Source organism: Notechis scutatus, chromosome 11, assembly GCF_049901735.1.
Source record: "Notechis scutatus isolate UNSWTSFEM ecotype Mainland chromosome 11, rNotScu1.2, whole genome shotgun sequence".
In the NCBI taxonomy this organism is placed as follows: domain Eukaryota; kingdom Metazoa; phylum Chordata; class Lepidosauria; order Squamata; family Elapidae; genus Notechis; species Notechis scutatus.
The window spans coordinates 5,125,154-5,144,136 of record NC_142019.1 but is presented as its reverse complement, the minus strand read 5'-3'; the positions used below and the strand labels follow the sequence as shown (position 1 = coordinate 5,144,136).

Below are 18,983 nucleotides of genomic sequence, written 5' to 3'. Positions count from 1 at the left end.
AATCTAGGTTAATTGTAATGAGCTGATCTGTACTTTTCTCTCAGCATCATGCAGTAATTGTCATGATCAGGTACTTTCATACACCCAGTGCAATTTCCCAGTTAGCTTTTTTTAAAAAAAAATATGCAAACCTATATAACTCCTTTTTCTGGCCCTTGTTGTTGAAATTCTGCCAGGACGTACAGAAGGATCTTGGCTTGTGCAAACACAGCTCTGCATTTTGCCCTACCGCTGCGTATTTCTAACTAACTACCTAGGGATGAGATTATTAAAGGCAACATGCAAATTAGTCCTGGGGCTTTTTTCTTCTTCTCTGAGGCTAATAAGACAAGGGCAAGAATGCTTCCTTCAGGACCACAGCTGGTGAAAGGAGGATTAAACCACCCTTTACAGCCCCAATGAAAAACCAGACGTAATTCATGTATTTATTTAACAGATTTCTAGACCAACCAACAGCCACAGCTTCCTGGTGGGTAAATGAATTCATTAAAAATAGACACACTAATATCAAACGTTATAAATAATAAAAGCAAGCAGTGTGAGAGAGATTTTTTTTTTTTAAAGCCACAAGTACAGATCACAAATAAAGCAGATATAATAAAATGGGCAACAGAGAAAACTTTTTTTTGCTTAGCAATGGCTTCTGAATATTTTTGGGGAAATGGAGAAATCTTTACATGGCGCTAGAAACACCCCAATGTATAGCTGTCAGCATTCCAACTAATCAACTCCAAACCATTTAACTTCGAGACAAGCATTCTCTCAAAGTTCCACTTTATTAGAGTTGTCATATTGGCACATCTGGGGAAAACCCGAATTTGAGAGTTCCAGGTTTTCCCTTCACAAAAGAAAATCAAATCCCCTACACCCACCATCCATCACATCGCCCAATCAAACATAGTCCCAAACTGGAGCCATCCATCTAGACACTCCTCTCCAGGTGTAGGGCAACTTGTCCTTGACTCTCTGAGAAAGAGTGTTATTGAGTCTAATCTTCCACCTCTCTATGAAATCCCCCCCTTCCCAAAATCCCAGGCCCTGAATGTGGCAACATCGAAGCTTCCAAGTGAAATATGTCTTCCAAGGCTGACAATATTAAGCATCAAGTGAGCCTTTTGGGGGCAGGTACTCCCCGAATAGGCCAACCCCATCACAAAGCTCCTTTTTCATGGGGAAATTCACCTTGCCTTGCTAGAGATAGAACTTGAAGAAGCCTTTCAAGAGAAAGTACTTTCTCCACTGAGATAAGAGCTAAGGATCATAGCTGTGTTTCTGACTGCTGTAATCCTTTGACTTATGACCACAAATGAGCCCAACACTTCCCTTGCTAAGCAAGAGTGAGTTTTGCCTCATTTTACGATCTTTCTTGCTACAGGGATTCATTGCAGTTATTAAAAAGTTAGTAACACATTTCATTAAGTGAACCAGACTTCCCCATTGACTTGGATTGTCAGAAGATAGAATAGATAGAATTCTTTGTTGGCCAAATGTGATTGGACACACAAGGAATTTGTCTTGGTGCAAATGCTCTCAGTGTCCATAAAAGAAAAGATACATTCGTCAAGAGTCAAGAATCATCAGGCACAACACTTAATAATAGTCATAGGGTACAATAAGGATAGAATAGAATAGAATAGAATAGAATAGAATAGAATAGAATAGAATAGAATAGAATAGAATAGAATAGAATTCTTTATTGGCCAAATGAGATTGGACACAAAAGGAATTTGTCTTGGTGTAAATGCTCTCAGTGTCCATAAAAGAAAAGATACATTTGTCAAGAGTCAAGAATCATCAGGTACAACACTTAATAATAGTCATAGGGTACAATAAGTGATCAAATCATACTAGGAAACAGTCAATAAAAATCGTAAGGATACAAATGACAAAGTTACAGTCATACAGCCACAAGTGGGAGGGGATGGGTGATAAGAAGTGATGAGAAGGTTAACAGTAATAGTAGTGCAGACTTTGTAAATAGTTTGACAGTGTTGAGGGAATTATTTGTTTAGCAGAGTGATGGCATTCGGGGAAAAACTGTTTTTGTGTTTAGTTGTTCTGGTGTACAATGCTCTGTAGCGTCATTTTGAGGGAAGGAGTTGAATCAGTTTATGTCCGGGATGTGAGGGGTCTGTAAATATTTTCATAGCCCTCTTTTGGACTCGTGCAGGATACAAGTCCTCAATGGAAGGCAGGTTGGTAGCAATTGTTTTTTTTTCTGCAGTCCTAATTACTCTCTGAAGTCTGTGTCTGTCTTGTTGGGTTGCAGAGCCAAACCAGAAGGTCGCAAAAGGGATTACATGACCCGGGGCACTGCAACCATCATAAATATGAACCAGTTGCCAAGCCTCTGAATTTTGATCATGTGACCATAGGGATGCTGCAATGATCATGTGAAAAACGGCCACGTTTTCATGCCGTTGCAACTTTGAATGGTCACTAAACAAATCAATGTAAGTCCAGGACTACCCTTATGCTGTCTTATATATATCGAATGCAGAAAGTGGATTTTCAAACTTGTCTCTACCTCTGAGTTTCTTCCTCTTATCTTTTTTTTTTCAGTTGCTTTACTCAATGTAAGCACATGAATACATTTATTCACTGGCTGTGTGGCTTCTTTCCATATTCCATATTTTATTCAACAGTCCATCCATCAATATTCTGACTCCATACTTCAACTGAGGCCGGAGAACTGCTCATAAAGAAGAAAATGCCATTCATTTTTTCACAACTGGTAGGAAGTTGCTCTGAAACCATTAAAATTAAATATAACCTTATTTGTTTTTTCCTTATAGCCAGAAGCCAATTTAAACACACATATCTACAGCAACAAGAAACAACTCTGTTCTCCAAAATCAAGAAAGCAACATTCTTATTTAATCCTTCCCTGTATCACTGCTTTTACCAGACTGATTCCGGCTGCCAAAGTACACGGAGAACAATTATTTTGCTTTAAGAGATTGCCTACCAGTTGCATCATTTGGTTAGCCAAAGGTAACCTGGAAACTGATCCTCAACCTATTTGCTCCCCAGGTTGGAAACAAAATAGTCCAGAAGAAAAATAACTATCGTCCAAAACATGAACACACTACAATAAAAAAATCAATGTCCTGTGTTCCACATTTATATATTTCTCCCTAAATCCCATAATCCTGGTGTCACTGGATTCAGCAATGGGAAAATTATGGTTGCAAACAACATTCAGAGATCTTGCCAAGAGCACTGCTCTAAATTGTTGGTCCTGAATTTTTTACATTGTATGAATTTATCACGTTTGTTTATTGATTCGTTAATTTCATATGCCATCATATTCACACAAGACTCCCAATGGTATAAGTCATAATAATCAAAGAACCCCCACACACATGAATACTCTAAAACCTTCCATGTACAATACAATGATAGCATAATCTAAATAATCTAGCCCACTACTATCATTCTTAGAAAGCACCTCTATCTTTATCCACTTTCAGAAAACCTCTAGATTAAGAAAAACCATTACTACCAACTTGGCTTCCATCGAGGACCTGTATACTGCACGAGTCAAAAAGAGGACTGTGAAAATATTTAGACCCCTCACATGCCGGACATAAACTGTTTCAACTCCTACCCTCAAAACGACGCTATAGAGCACTGCACACAGAACAACTAGACACAAGGACAGGTTTTTCCCGAAAGCCATCACTCTGCTAAACAAATAATTCCCTCAACACTGTCCAACTATTTACAAAGTCTGCACTACTATTACTATTAATCTTCTCATCACCCCTTATCGCCCATCCTCTCCCACTTGTGACCGTATGACTGTGACTTTGTCTCTTGTATCCTTACGATTTATACTGACTGTTTCCTAGTATCGTTTGATTGCTTATTGTACCCTATGACTATCATTAAGTGTTGTACCTGATGATTCTTGACTCTTGATGAGTGTATCTTTTCTTTTATGTACACTGAGAGCATTTGCACCAAGACAAATTCCTTGTGTGTCCAATCACACTTGGCCAATAAAAGAATTGTCTTCTCCAAGCTCCAGGAAAAGCAGGAGATCCAGACAGTTCAAATAGGTATAAAGATTTATTGCAAACTTACTAGCAATAAATGCTTGCTCTCTACAAGGATCTGAACTACAGATAGTCCTTGACTCATGACCTCAATTCAGTGCAACATTTCTGTTGTTAGGTGAGACATTTGTTAAGTGAGTTTTGCCCCATTTTACAACCTTTCTTGCCACCGTTGTTAAGTAAATCACTGTGGTTGATAAGTTAGTAACACAGTTGTAAAGTGAATCTGGCTTCTCCCATGGAGTTTGCTGATCAGGAGATCGCAAAAGCAGATAATGTGACTCTGGGGTACCGCCACTGTCATAAATATGAACCAGCTGCCAAACATCTGAATTTTGATCAAGTGACCATGGGGATGCTACAACAGTCTTAAGTGGGGAAAATGATCTTTGGAGAACAAGTTGACCCACTCTTCTTTGGGGCAGCCCCTTAGAGAACACTGTTAACATGTCACCCCTAGTTCTTCTTATCATTAAATGAGACATACCCAATTCTTTAAAGCGTTCTTCATATGTTTTAGCCTCCAGTCCCTTAATAACAGTTGTTGGTCTTCTCTACACTCTTTTTTTTTTTTTAGATTAACAGAGTTGGAAGGGACCTTGTAGGTCATCTAGTCCAACCCCCACCCAAGCAGGAGACCCTACACCAGGGATCCCCAACCTTTTCGGCGCCGCGGCCCGGTTCCGGCGTCAGCTGGCGCCCGCTGACCCGGCGTCAGCTGGGCGCCGCCATCTTTTTTGACGAAAAATCACTTCCGGTGGCGTCACGGAAGTGATTTTCGATCAAAAATGGCGGCGCCAGCCTTCTGGTGAGCTTTTCGGGTAGAAATGGCTTTCTACCCGGAAAAGCTCACCCGCGCTGGCGCCGCCATCTTTTGGACGAAAAATTGCTTTTTTACCAAAAAGATGGCGGCGCCCAGCAACCAGCGCCCGGTAAGGCTTGTTCCGCGGCCCGGTACCGGTCCGCGGACCGGCGGTTAGGGGACCCCTGCCCTACACCATTTCTGACAAATGGCAGTCCAATCTCTTCTTGAAAGTCTCCAGTGATGAAGCTCCCACAACATCCAAAGGCAACTTCTGTTCCATGGGTTGATTGTTCTCACTGTCAGAAAATTTCTCCTTATTTCCAGGTTAAATCTCTCTCTGGTCAGCTTCCATCCATTATTCCTTGTCTGCCCTTCGGGTGCCTTTGAAAATAGCTTGACCCCCCCTCCTCTCTTTGACAGCCCCTCAAATATTGGAAGACTGCTATCATGTCTTCCCTGGTCCTTCTCTTCACTAGACTAGCCGTCTCAACATCTTTTTTACATCATGGCAACCAAGACTGGATGCGGTATTTCCAGCGTGGTCTTACCAAGGCCTTATAAAGAGGTTTTAACACGTCACGTGATCTGGATTCTATCCCTCTGTTAATGCAGCCTAGGACATACAACTCCCGTTATGTACAAGTGGCCCCCAACCAAGAGGTATCCCCAGTTCTACAAAGCATGCCGGGGGTTATCTGGTTTACCTTGGTTCCATCCACACTGATTATCCGATAGCTGTTCCTTGTGCCATCATAGAAGTAGGAAACCGTAACAGCTTGCTTGCTTGCAGGGACCCAGTTCTTCTTGGTGGTGGGGTCAATTTGGAAGACGTGTGCTCTGGTGGTGAAGATGGGCTGTTCTCTGGAAGAGGGAGGGACAGGAGAAATGGAATGCAGAATGAGTTTGTGACAGATGAAAATGTCTGCAGTCCAATGGTGGGATTCAATTTTTTTTTTACTACCGGTTCTGTGGGCATGGCTTGGTGGGCATGGCAGGGGAAGGATACTGCAAAATCCCCATGCCCTCCCCACCCCACTAACCTGCTTTCCAGCTCCGTTCTCCTGTGCAGGGCAACCAAAGGAGACCCAGCCAATCAGCTGGGACTCAATGGGAGGCAGAGAATAGATGGAGGCGGGGCCATTCAGAGGTGGTATTTGCCGGTTCTCCAAACTACTCAAAATTTCCGCTACCGGTTCTTCAAAATTAGTCAGAACCTGCTGAATACCCACCTCTACTGCAGTCCTACCCCCTGAACAAGGAATGTGGGTTACATCAAGCCTAAAATATGGGAGGGAGACAATGAAATAAAAACTCAGGAGTAAAAGCAAAAGAGCCAATGATTTTACAGGTACTCCTTGACTTAAGCTGTTCATTTAATGACTGCTCGAAGTCACAACAGCGCTGAAAAAGTGACATGACCGTTTTTCACACCTACGGCCATTGCAGGATCACCATGGTCATGTGATTAAAATTCAGGCACTTGGCAACTGACTCATATTTCTGACAGTTGCCGTGCCCCCGGAGTCACGTGATATCCTTTTGCGACCTTCTGGCAAACAAAGTCAACAGATTCACTTAAGCTTGTTACTAACTTAACAACTGAAGATGTCTGTGGGGATTCTCTGTCCTCCAGGTCATGGTTGTCCCCAAAGTGCTTTTTCAAGAGGCAACTGGACTTTCTGGTTTTTCTTTGCAGACGTTTTGCTTCTCATCCAAGAAGCTTCTTCAGTTCTTCATCCAAGAAGCTTCTTGGATGAAAATCAGAACATCTTCAAAGAAAAACAAGGAAGTCCAGTTGCCTCTTGAAAAAGCACCTTTCGGTTAACAACTGCAGTGATTCACTTAACGACTGTGTCAAGAAAAGTCATAAATTGGAGCAAAAGCTACTTAACAAATGTCTCATTTAGCAACAGAAATGTTGGGGCTCAATTGTGGTCGTAAGTTGAGGACTACCTGCATTTTGAGTCATCATCAAAACTTTGGTTCTGTGATGACCCAGGGTGGGATACAAAATAAACACAGTCACAAAAAACAGGTGAAGCCCCTTTTAATTCCTTCACTTTGCTTCAAAGCTCCAAAGATATTTATCCTTGACAGGAGACAAAAAACTCCCCCACAAGCAGTTACGAAAAGGAGGAAATGCCTGTAAATTATAAAGAGTAAAAACAACACAAACCACACTGAAGCAATTCAGGGAACCAGGCAAGATAAGGGCTTGAAGACGTCTACAGATATGGGAACACACACTGGGAAGGATGCCAAACTCAGAGAGGAACAACAGACTAGAGGTGTTTCCACTCTTTGTTTCCAGCACTGGCCCATACGCATGTCTGTCCTTTTAACCAGTTCTCACAGCTTCAGCCCATGAATGGGATCAAGGCCCTTTCCTCCCACATAGACCACGCCATTCAGGTCTCTCCCTGCATGCCCTAGGATGGAGAGGGGGTGGGCCTGGGTCTTCCTCTGACTTCCCAGTCAGCCTCTGCCCTGCCCCAGTCTCCTCCACAACCTCCGGAGTCACACTTCCACTCCCTGTCAGCTGTTCCTCCTCTCGCTCAGAGTCCATCTCCAAGAGGGGCATGACAAGTTCCTTCTAGGACATGCCCACACCTCAGACTCCTATGCTTCTGTTTTTTAAAAAATATTTCCCAAGAGATTAAGAAAAACCAAATGCCACAGACAAATATGTCAGCTGTCTCTCTCTTATTTCAAACTCCCAGCTGTTTATGAATTCATAATTTCTTTGAACTGCAACTATCCTCCTTCTCCCTTACTTGTATAAGATTATCTTCATTAATTTCTAAGGCTTACAATGAATGCAGCTTTTGTCTTCTCTTAGCTTTCACCATGCAAATAAGCTCACACATCCAGCTAGCCAAAGGTGGTGTTTTTTGAAGTGTCTATCTTTAGAATCTGTCCAGTAAATACGTGGCACTGCCTGTACAGTACCATAAAACTCACTATATTACTCTACTGGGCATGTCACAACACCCAGCATCCATGCCCTCATGAATTTTTGTACCGATCATTTCAGGACTCTGTACTACATGAGTATACATTTCAGGCTGCATCCCAAATTCCTGTTTGAGGATGCCAGTGAGATCTTTTATGAAAATTGCATCGCTGTTTCTTATCTTAGAATAGAATAACAGAGTTGGGAGGGACCTTGGAGGTCTTCTAGTCCAACCCCCTGTTTAGGCAGAAAACTCTATACCATTTCAGACAAATGGTTGTCCAATCTCTCTTAAAAACTTCCAGTGTTGGAGCATTTACAATCTCTGGAGGCAAGTTGTTCCATTGATTAATTGTTCTAACTGTCAGGGAATTTCTCCTTAGTTCTACATTGCTTCTCTCCTTGGTTAGTTTCCATCCATTGCTTCTTGTTCTGCCCTCAGGTGCTTTGGAGAATAGCTTGACTCCCTCTTCTTTTGGGGCAGCCCCTCAAATATTGGAACACTGCCATCATGTCACCCCTAGTCCTTTTCATCAAACTAGACATACCCAGTTTAGCAACCGTTCTTTATATGTTTTAGCCTTCAGTCCCCAAATCATCTTTGTTGCTCTTCTCTGCACTCTTTCTAGAGTCTCAACATCTTTTTTTACACTGTGGTGACCAAAACTGGCTTGCAATATTCCAAGTGTGGTCTTACCAAGGCATTATAAAGTGGTATTAACACTTCCCGTGATCTTGATTCTATCCCTCTGTTTATGTAGCCTAGAACTGTGTTGGCTTTTTATCTTCTTACAGAAGGAAACTTTGAGACTTCCCAACCACAGAAATGATCAGCTTCACACATGCTTACTAAACCTGGATGGGGTGTTGATCAAACTAAAGAGGAAACTTTCATCTATCACCCTAAACAATAACGAACAATTTACATAAGACACTACATTAAAAGGAAGCCATATTCTGCTTTTGTATATAGTGTGACCCAGGCCATCTTGAAAGCTACTGTCCCAGAGGGGGTATTCAGCCGGTTCTAGCCGGTTCTGGAGAACTGGTAGCGAAAATTTTGAGTAGTTCAGAGAACCAGCAAATACCACCTCTAACTGCCCCCCACCCATCTATTCTCTGCCTCCCACTGAGTCCCAGCCAATCGGCTGGGTCTTTGGTTGCCCTGCACAGGAGAACAGAGCTGGAAAGTGGGGTGGAGAGGGAATGGGGTTTTGCAGTGTCCTTCCCCTTCCATGCCCACCAAGCCAAGCCATGCCCACAGAACACCACACCCACCAAGCCATGCCCACAGCTGATCAGCTGGGTCTTCTCTGGTTGCCTTGCACAGGAGAACGGAGCTGGAAAGCAGGTTAGTGGGGTGGGGAGGGAATGGGGATTTTGCAGTGTCCTTCCCCTGCCGCGTCCACCAAACCACGGCCACAGAATTGGTAGGAAAAATTTTTTGAATCCCACCACTGTACCGTCCCAATACACCAAAGCTTCAGGAATTCACTCTCCATCACCCCAGAGTAGAAATAAGCTCTCTCAAATCTACATAGAAAGGAAGGAGATAGGAAAATAAAATCTGAAGACCGTAGTTTAGAGTGAAAAAAGAAAAAGAAAATTTTATTCCTTCACAGGGAGATATATAGCAAGCCTGACTGGAGCTTCAGACTTGTGGAGGAGACGCCGGGAGTCACAAATTCTCACTGGATGATTCCCTAAGCTAGACACATTTGTCAGCCTAAACTAAGTCATTGTGTGGTTGTTAGGGGGGGGGAATGAAATAAAATGAGACTCGCAGAGTTCCTTCGAAGGATGGCAATGTAATAAATATGTCAAAAACATTTAGGATCAAAAAACATGAGGCTTCTACAACCGTTCTTTTTCAGGCCCAACCATCTGAGAGACGGGAGGAATTCTAGAAGAGTTTAAGAAGCCCCAATTGCAAATACAGTACATCAACAAAATGATGCCCTCCCCAAATCTTTAGGAACACCCCATTAGAGTATCCAGAGTCCATGTGGCCCAAAAGATCTGGAGGCAACCCACGCCAAGCTCTTCCACCAAAGCTGCCACCGAATTACAATCTGGGGACAACTTTGGAATGTGTCGGAAGGAGGAGATTATTCCTAGAATAATTAACAGGATGTGTCCCTGTTAATGGCATTTAATTCATGTTATTTAATTCAATCTAAATGCAAATTAAACTACACCCCTGGCCCTTTCCCAGCACAATCCTTGGCAAACTGTTTGGAGATAACTGGACCCTTGGCCCAAAAAGTTGTTGACTGCGGAACTCTCAGACGACTCGCAGGCCTCTGCAGAGTTAAGCAAAACCAAACCATTTCGGAAGAAAGGGAAATCTCTGTTTATTCACCTCAGACATTTCTGGATAGGTAGCTGCAAAAGCAAAACAGAGACTGCAGGATGCCAAATTATGGCAAAGGCCAAACAAGCAGCCATTTTGCTAAAGGATGCAGTCATCCCTTCACCCCCATTTTCTCCTGTGGACCCCCAAGTTAGATTAGGAAGAGGAATCTACTGTACACCTTTCCTGTAGCCTTCTTTTGCTCTTTTGTTTTTTTTATTTTTATTTACTCTGTCATCTGAATGAGCCCAGTTCCTGTGTTTGCACAATACACTAAACCAGGAATCCCCAAACTTAGCAACTTTAAGACATGTGGACTTCAAATCCCAGAAGTCTGTTATGAATTCAGGTAATGGCTGTTATGGCTGGGGAATTCTGGGGATTGAAGTACACACATCTTAAAATTGCCAGGATTGGCACCAAACCATAAATGAATCCTATGGGGCAGCTTCCCTCAATAGGCTAACCCTCTTTCCCCAAACTGACAAAGATTGAGGCTATCCAACCTCAGCATTTTGATAGACGTGCAGCTGCTAAATCTTTCAGTGGTCTGAGTAAACAGGTTGTATAAATGCAGACAAAGAGAAGTGTCAGAAAGGTCTGATTGTCGTATCAAAGGGATCTGAAAGTAGTCAGCGTGACATCAAATGACAACGCATGTAGCATGACATCATCCCACAAATGATGATAAAGAAATTTGCATCAGTGGTCAGATAATTCCCTGAGGTTCTGATGCAAATATGTCGTGTAAATTATTTCAACATTTCATTATTTTTGCAATACGCTGGTGCCATTTGCTCCCCTATAAGCCAATACACATTTATCTCCTTTCACTGCTTGTTTTAGCTCACCATGGCCATCTTGACATCTGAAAGATTATCCCCCAAGGGATTGAGACAAGTGGGGGGCCGGGGGAATCACCTGTATCTACTCTTGATTTACACCAACTGGTAAAGTGCTCCCTGAGGTGCCTGGTTTTCATTGTTCTATTCTTCCCTGGAGAGGCCAGAGAGTGTGACCTTCAGCAAGCAAACTGGACCTCTGAGCAATCGCCTTCTCCCCATGTTTAGCTGTGGAACAAGAGGCTAAATTTAGAACCGTTTGCCCATTACGAAGCTATGAAAACACACAAAGACCTATACAACGTCCTGATGTTAGCCGCTTAATGGATGAATCTTAAGCTTTGATTTGTACATGGCAGGGTTCTGGTTCATCGAACTAGAGCAAAGGGGTAAACAGTAGCTTTTTATTATTGGTTTTTAGGTCTCTTTCTCCGAAATATTGATCCTTACAGGTGAAGACAGACACACAGAACTGCTCAACCCTTCTTCTTACCAGCAAGACACCAACCCCAGGGATGCAGGTAATGCCTCTTACAAATGAATCAGAGAAACTAATGACATTTCAAACTCTCAGAACAACCTTACCACAAGTTCCTACAGCCCCTGAAGGAAAAGTTCAACGCAGGACCCCCTCCAGAAAAGTCTTGTTAAGAAAAGGTTGTGGAGAACTTAGCCAAAGACCAACTTGAGACACTGAAAGTGTCCCTCTTCTTCCTTCTCCAACCCCTTTTTTCAGTATTAGTAATCAGCCAAAGGGGAGGAATCCCAAGATAGTTGTACGATACCTGTAGCACGTCACCCTTTTCCTTGTAGCAACAGGTTTCAGATCATTCCTGATCACCTGTTTGCTTGGTTCAGTGCTTCAGCTTATCTAAAGCTAGGGTTTAGTCACCTGCGTGAAGGGTTGGGTTGGGTTGGGTTGGGTTGGGTTGAGTCGGGTAGGGTAGGGTAGAGTAAGGTAGAGTAGAGTAGAGTACAATAGAATAGAATAGAATGTATTGGAATGAAGAATAGAATAGAATAGAATAGAATAGAATAGAATAGAATAGAATAGAATAGAATAGAATAGAATAGAATAGAATAGAATAGAATAGAACTCTTTTATTGGCCAAGTGTCAGGTACCCCATTTGTCCCAACACTGAGGCAGAAACACCTATGGGGAGATATTTTCTCTGCAATAGGAACCCTGTTAAATCAGGCTATCTGTTCATCTTACACAGAGAAGTATGGGATTCTAAGATATTCTGGTAGGAAGCTGCGAAAATACCAAGTCATATCAACAGAACAGTGTAACAGAATTGGATGGGACCTTGGAGGTCTTCTAGTAGTCTAACCCCCTACTCAAGAGGAAACTATACCATTTCAGACAAATGGTTGTCCAATGTTGTCTTAAAAACTTCCAGTGTTGGAGCATTCACAACTTGTGGAGTTAAATTGTTCCATTGGTTAATTGTTCTGTCAAGAAATTTATCCTTAGTTCTATGTTGGTTCTCTCCTTGATTAGCTTCCATCCATTGCTTTTTGTCTTGCCTTCAGGTGCTTTGGAGAATAGCTTGACTCCCTCTTCTTTGTGGCAGCCCCTGAGATATTGGAACACTGCTATCTAAGGGGTTGCCCCAAAGAAGAGGGGGGTCAACCTATTATCCAATATCGTTCAATATCCCTCCTTCTCTATCTCAATGGTTCAGAAAAGGTCACCTTCCATTTTAAAAAGGGTGGAAACTGCTTATATAAATTTGCAAGTAGCTGCCAAGCTGGGCACAGGTGTCTTGTACAGTCCTTAAGCTGGGAGATGAGGAGTCAGGGGGAGGAGTATTTTCCCACAGCTGCCTTCTCTCCTTGGGACAAGCCCCCACCCCAAATCTTCCCTTCAAATCATCTTCCGGAAAACTGCTAAAACATGGCTGTTCCAACAAGCCTTGGAAGTTAATATCTGTGCTTCTCCAGCCATCTGTTTTGGCCGTATGCTTCCCTCATTTTCTGTTCTTTGTAACCAGCATCATGATGAGGATTTGGGGCTTGGCTCTTTTTAAGACTTCGGCTTGGGGACGGCTAAGAAAGCGATGGCTATGAAGTAAGCAAATCCTTTCCCTAAATGCAAGGTGAGCTGCAACTCCAGTACATCTGGAAACCCATCAGCTGAGAGGGGGCTGAGATTTGCATTCATCCCCATTTCGGCAGTCAAATAAGGCTGGGAGGTGCTTTAAAATATGGCGAAGCTGTTTTGACTGCAGAAAAGGACGAAGAACGAAAACCTGTATGCTCTACAAGGGTGTTTCTGAAGTTTGGCAACCTGAAGGTGTGTGGACTTCAACTCCCAGAATTCCCTGGGAGTTGCGGGAGGGGAATTCTGGGAGTTGAAGCTTACACAAGTGGCCATCAACCTTTTGGGCACCTGGGACCGGTTCTGTGGAGAAAGGTTTTTCTGTGGACCGGAGAGGGTCTGGTTTCACGTATTGCCTGCCATGGATGGGGCTTCGTTTGTTTGCGTGGCCTGGTTTCTGCCATCCAGGCAGGGCTGGGCTGCTGGGGGTTCGCAGCTAAGATTCTGTGCAGTTCAGGGAACCCCCAAATCCCACTCCTGGCTGGCCCTGCCCACCCCACTCCGCCCCTCCCAGGCCCATTTTGGGTGCAGTTAAGTACAGGGTGCGCGCAGAGGCTTGGGGAGGGTGAAAAATGGGCCTCCCAGAAGTTCAGGAAGGCCGGAAAGGGGCCTGTTTCTGGCCTCCAGAGCCCGGGGAGGGCAAAAAGGTCCCACCGGTGTGGTGCAGGAGGCCGACTAGGCCATGTCCACCATGGCCATGCCCACCCAGCAACCAGGCCGAGAACCCGTTGCTAAAAAAATTTGAAGCCCACCCATGCATCTGTGGCCTGGTACTGGTCCATGGATTGAGGGTTGGGGACCCCTGGTCTACACCTCTTCAGGTTGTCCAGGTTGAGAAACAGTACTGTCCCAGACAGATTCAAAATTTGTTTAACTTCCAGCGGTTAAACATTTAACTTCCGCTACCGTTGCAAGTGGTTTGAGAGACCAAGGGGAAATAACCAGGTTCAAGAACTACTGCTATTATTACTACTACTATTTATGGTTTCTCAAACAGCCAGCCAGATGTTTAGACTGGATTTGGCATTTCTGTCCACCTATCGAGTCCTTCCGGCAAAGGTTGTTCTTCGATGATGGTGTTACAGGTATCATCGCAGGATGTAAGCGACTTCGAGTCAATCCGTAAACGGTGTTCAAGGGGTGTTCTAATGGGAAATCTGGGAATGTTAAGGATCACTGAAAAGTAAACCCTACAAAGTGAATGAAGGCGAATATATGTGTCCCAGGATCACGTTGCAAGATCCAATCTGCATTGGTCACTGGGATCAGAAGTTTTGTCTTCCGAGTGACCGATCCAGATTGGACCCTACAAAATGAATTCATTTCAAAGAAAATACCCTTTAAGTTTTACTCACACTAAGGGGAGGAGTGTGAAGATGTTCATGTTAGGGAACTTACACCCTACCGAGCAGAGGTGGTATTCAGCAAGTTCTGACCAGTTCTGGAGAACTGGTAGCAGAAATTTTGAGTGGTTCAGAGAACCGGCAAATACAATCTCTGACTGGCCCTGCCAACCCCATCTCTCCTCTGCCTCCCGAGTCCCAGCTGATTGGCTGGGTCTTCTTTGGTTGCCCTGCACAGGAGAACGGAGCTGGAAAGCAGGCTAGTGGGGTGGGGAGGGAATGGGTTTTTGCAGTAACCTTCCCCCAGGAATGGGATGGGAATGGAGATTTTACAGTATCCTTCCCCTGCCATGCCCACCAAGCCACGCCCACAGAACTCAGTAGTAAAAATTTTGAATCCCGCCACTGCTAGAGGCCTTAACTTGAGAGAACAATGAGTAGGTGAATGTGGGTGGAGACTAATGGTGGGCAGAGCAAAAGATGATGCAGTGGTGGAAATGGCAAAACCTACCTTATTCTTCAACTTTGCCCAACTGCTGTCCTAATCTACTCCCAATTCCACTCTTCTCCATCCTATCTAGCCTTAACAGCACAAAGTTTTAATTTTAATTTGCTGAACTGAAAGGGGAAGCAGCTGAAGTGTGGGCTGAACGAATGAGCAGAAAACACTTTTGAGGGCTGGATCTGATTCTCAGACCACAGATTGTGCACCAGGGCTCTATTTCTCAATAGAAAAATGACAATTCCTGAATATGCTGTAGAGTTCAGAAGTCTTACCCAAGTTTAACTTGACATTTCAATATGCCACAAATTTCTCATGCTTTCTTTTTCTTGTACATTTTTTTATTATAAAATTAGTAGTGTAGATTAGGTATTCAGATGTGTACTCTTTGAAGCCAAGAACATCTGTTCTTTATTATATATGGATGCATTCTGATGATTGAAAAACTGGAAAAATAATTAGCACAGTAAAATGTTTCTTTACAGAGAGCGAGCTGGGTTCCGTGTTCTATTATCTGCGCAAGGGTGATATTAGGATACACCATCAATCAATGAGAACTGAGCTGGAAGGGACCCTGGAGGTCTTCTATTCCAACCCCCTGCTCAATTCAGACAAGTGACTGTCCAGTCTCTTAAAAACCTCCAGTGATGAAGTGCCCACAACTTCTGAAGGCAAGCTGTTCCATGGGTTGATTGCTCTCACCATTTAGAAATATCTCCTCAATTCCAGGTTGCTTCTCTCCTTGATTCGTTTCCATCCATTATTTCTTGTCCTGCCCTCTGGTGCTTTGGAAAATAGGTTGATCCTTTCTTTTTTTGTGGCAGCCCCTCAAATACTGGAATACTGTTATCATGTCCTTCTACCTAGTCCTTCTTTTTCTCTAGACTAGCCAAGCCCAAATTATGCAACCGTTCTTCATATGTTTTACTCTCCAGGCCTTTAATCATGTTAGTTGCAGTTCAATTTCATAGTTGATTAACCAGTTAAGTTTTACATGTTTCATGACCCTGAGAAGGTTATGTGGAGCGATCAAAGCGAAATTGCCAGCTTTAAGGAAAGTTCTTCAAAGAAATAAACAAACACTTCATTTCTAACAACTGCCTATCTCAAGTTCTTGCACAAACCAAGTTTTGGGAGTGCTGACTATGTTTTAAACTTGGAAGGCTTCGTTGGCATTATACTATGTGCACACAAGTTTTTTGTTTTTTTTAAAGAAGATGCGAGGTGTTTTATTTATAACTCAGTGCTCTTTCTGTTTAATGCTAAGATCACCTCATCTTCACCCACTTTTCTTATTTGGATATAGACAAAGAATGAATGCAATATTGGACTAAGAACCCGGCAAGATGCCAAAAATGCTAACCAGTACATTTGCATTTCCATAGCAACCCTTCACATGAAGAATGTACAGAACGGTGAAGTTTTTAAAAATAACCCTGCACTCCGCCCAAATATGCATATACATATACATATTTTGTTTTGTTTTTTTAAATGAATTGACATGAGCAGTCCTTCTTATCCTCTTCCACTGTTGCTGATATTCCAACCAATGATGGCCAGGACAAGGCAACATCTAGATAAGGTCAGAATGGAAACCGTGAGCATGAGACTGAGAACGAATGGATGATGTTGACCTTGAAGAAAGGGTTGGTGGGCTTTCTGAAGACATCAGGCTGATCCATACAATTACAAGCAGTCCTCAGCCTATGGCAGTTCATTTAGTGACCATTCAAAGTTACACAACGGCACTGAAAAATGTGACTCATGGCCGTTTTTGTGAAATCCTCATGGTCACACCATTAAAATTCAGGTGCTTGGCAATTGACTTGTATTTAGAATCGAATAGAATAACAGAGTTGGAAGGGACCTTGGTGGTCTTCTAGTCCAACCCCCTGCCTAGGCAGAAAACCCTACACCTCTTCAGACAGAAGGTTATCCAACATCTTAAAAACTTCCAGTGTTGGAGCATTTACAACTTCTGGAGGCAAGTTGTTCCACTGATTAATTGCTCTGTCACAAAATTTCTCTTTAGTTCTAGGTTGCTTCTTCCCTTGATTAGTTTCCACCCATTGCTTCTTGTCCTGCCTTCTGGTGCTTTGGAGAATAGCTTGACTCCCTCTTCTTTGTGGCAGCCCTTGAGATACTGGAACACTGCTATCATGTCTCCCCTAGACCTTCTTTTCATCAGACTAGACATACCCAGTATCAACTAAAAATACTTCTTTGGTCTTTTTAGTGGTCAGCAGAGTGGGAATGGGGGAAAGCAGTGCATTCCTTAAATGCTTCAGATAATCGCTTTGGCAACTGAAGCTTCTGGCACACAAAATTATTACTGGAGAGCATGATGGATGACTCTTGGCTATGGATGTATCTCATTGTAGAATAGACACCCAGGGGGTGGGGGGAAGATCAGGGTCAAGGGTGAAATGAATAATGTGTCAGAGTCGGCTGCAACCGGGAAACACTGACATGTCAACTCCTAATAAATCAATCTTTTTTACTCTGAGAGATGCGGCTAGAGACTTGTGATTTGAATGGGGATGTATGTTGGACTCCTGATACCCAGTTCCTGCAACCGTTCTTCATATGCTTCAGCCTCCAGTCCCCTAATCATCTTTGTTGCTTTTCTCGGCACTCTTTCTAGAGTCTCAACATCATTTTTACATCGCGGCAACCAAAAATTAGAATGCGGTATTCCAAGTGTGGCCTTACCAAGGCCTTGTAAAGTGGTATTAACACTTCCCGTGATCTTGATTCTATCCCTCTGTTTATGCTGCCAACACAGTTTATAACCATTTATGACGGTGTCCTGTGGATCCTGTGATCCTCTTTAGTGACCTTCTGATGAGGGAAGTCCATGGGGAAACCCTATCCACTTAACAATCGGGTTGCTAACTGAACAGCTGCAAGGCTTCACTTAACACCTGGGTCAAGGAAAGCCGTAAAATGGGGCAAAATTCACTGAAGAAATGTCTCACTGAGTCACAGAAATGCTGGGCTCCATTGCGGTCACAAGTCGAGGATTATCTATCTAGTGTTGGAAACAGATGAAGCAACATTCCTATGGAGATTCTCAATCATCCAGCTCATAGTTGCCCCAAAGATGCTTTTTTTTTTCCTTCCAAAAGGCAACTGGACTTTTTTGTTTCTCTTTGAAAACATTTCGCTTTCCATCCTGAAAACTGAAGAAGTTTCTTGGGAAAAGCATCTCGGAGATGAAGCAGCAACAATATCACAAGACGAAGCAAACAGAAGACGTGACAAAGTTATTACTGAGGACCCCATTCAGGGGTGGGATTCTACCAGTTCAGACCGGTTAGAGTGAACCGGATGTGAAATTGACATCTGGTTTGCTGAACCGGTAGTTGAACCAACTGGCTGGCCCCACCCACCTGCTCCTCCCAGGAGTCTCCACATGGCCCGTTTTGGCTGCAGTTAAGTGCAGGGTCCATGCGGAGACTCTGGGTGGTGAAAAATGGCCAAACCAGAAGATCCAGATATCTGGAAACAGGCCTGTTCCCGGCTTCTGGAGGCCCTCCGGAGCCCGGGGGAGGCTGTTTCCGGGGAAACCTCCGAAGCCCTGGGGAAGCCTCCGGACCCTGGGGAAGGTAAAAAACAGCCCTCCCGGAAGTTCTGGTAGGCCATGCCCACCCTGGCCACGCCCACCCATCAACCGGGCAGCGAACCGGTTGCTGGGATTTTTGAATCCCACCCCTGACCCCATCATCAGTTAGCCCAAACGTGTGGGAGAAATACCAGCTTCAAGGCTGTTTTAAAGACAGATAGGGTGAAATGGGGAGGGGAGGGCGAGCCACGAGCCTAAGGGGAATGTTGTTCCAGTTGTGTAGAACACTGTCAGAGGAGATTGTCTCATGCCAGAGAATGAGTTACGTCTCAGGGCTTTGCCTGAAAAACTGTCAGCTTTTAATCAATGTCCCGGATCCCTGGTCAATTTCATGCAAAGCCAGACTGACAAGAAGCAGGCATGACTCATTTCTTAAAACAAATGTCTGTGAACC

The 18,983-nt window shown here is 43.6% G+C and overlaps 1 protein-coding gene across 1 annotated transcript in view; it reads right to left on the bottom strand.

The window, feature by feature from the left end:
* Positions 1–18,983, bottom strand: part of HOMER2 (homer scaffold protein 2) — a 69,088-nt gene that overhangs the window by 36,782 nt on the left and 13,323 nt on the right. The window contains exon 2 of the mRNA XM_026677062.2: positions 5,571–5,727. Within this exon, the coding sequence (XP_026532847.1) occupies positions 5,571–5,727 (157 nt within the window). The remainder of the gene's footprint in view (positions 1–5,570; positions 5,728–18,983) is intronic.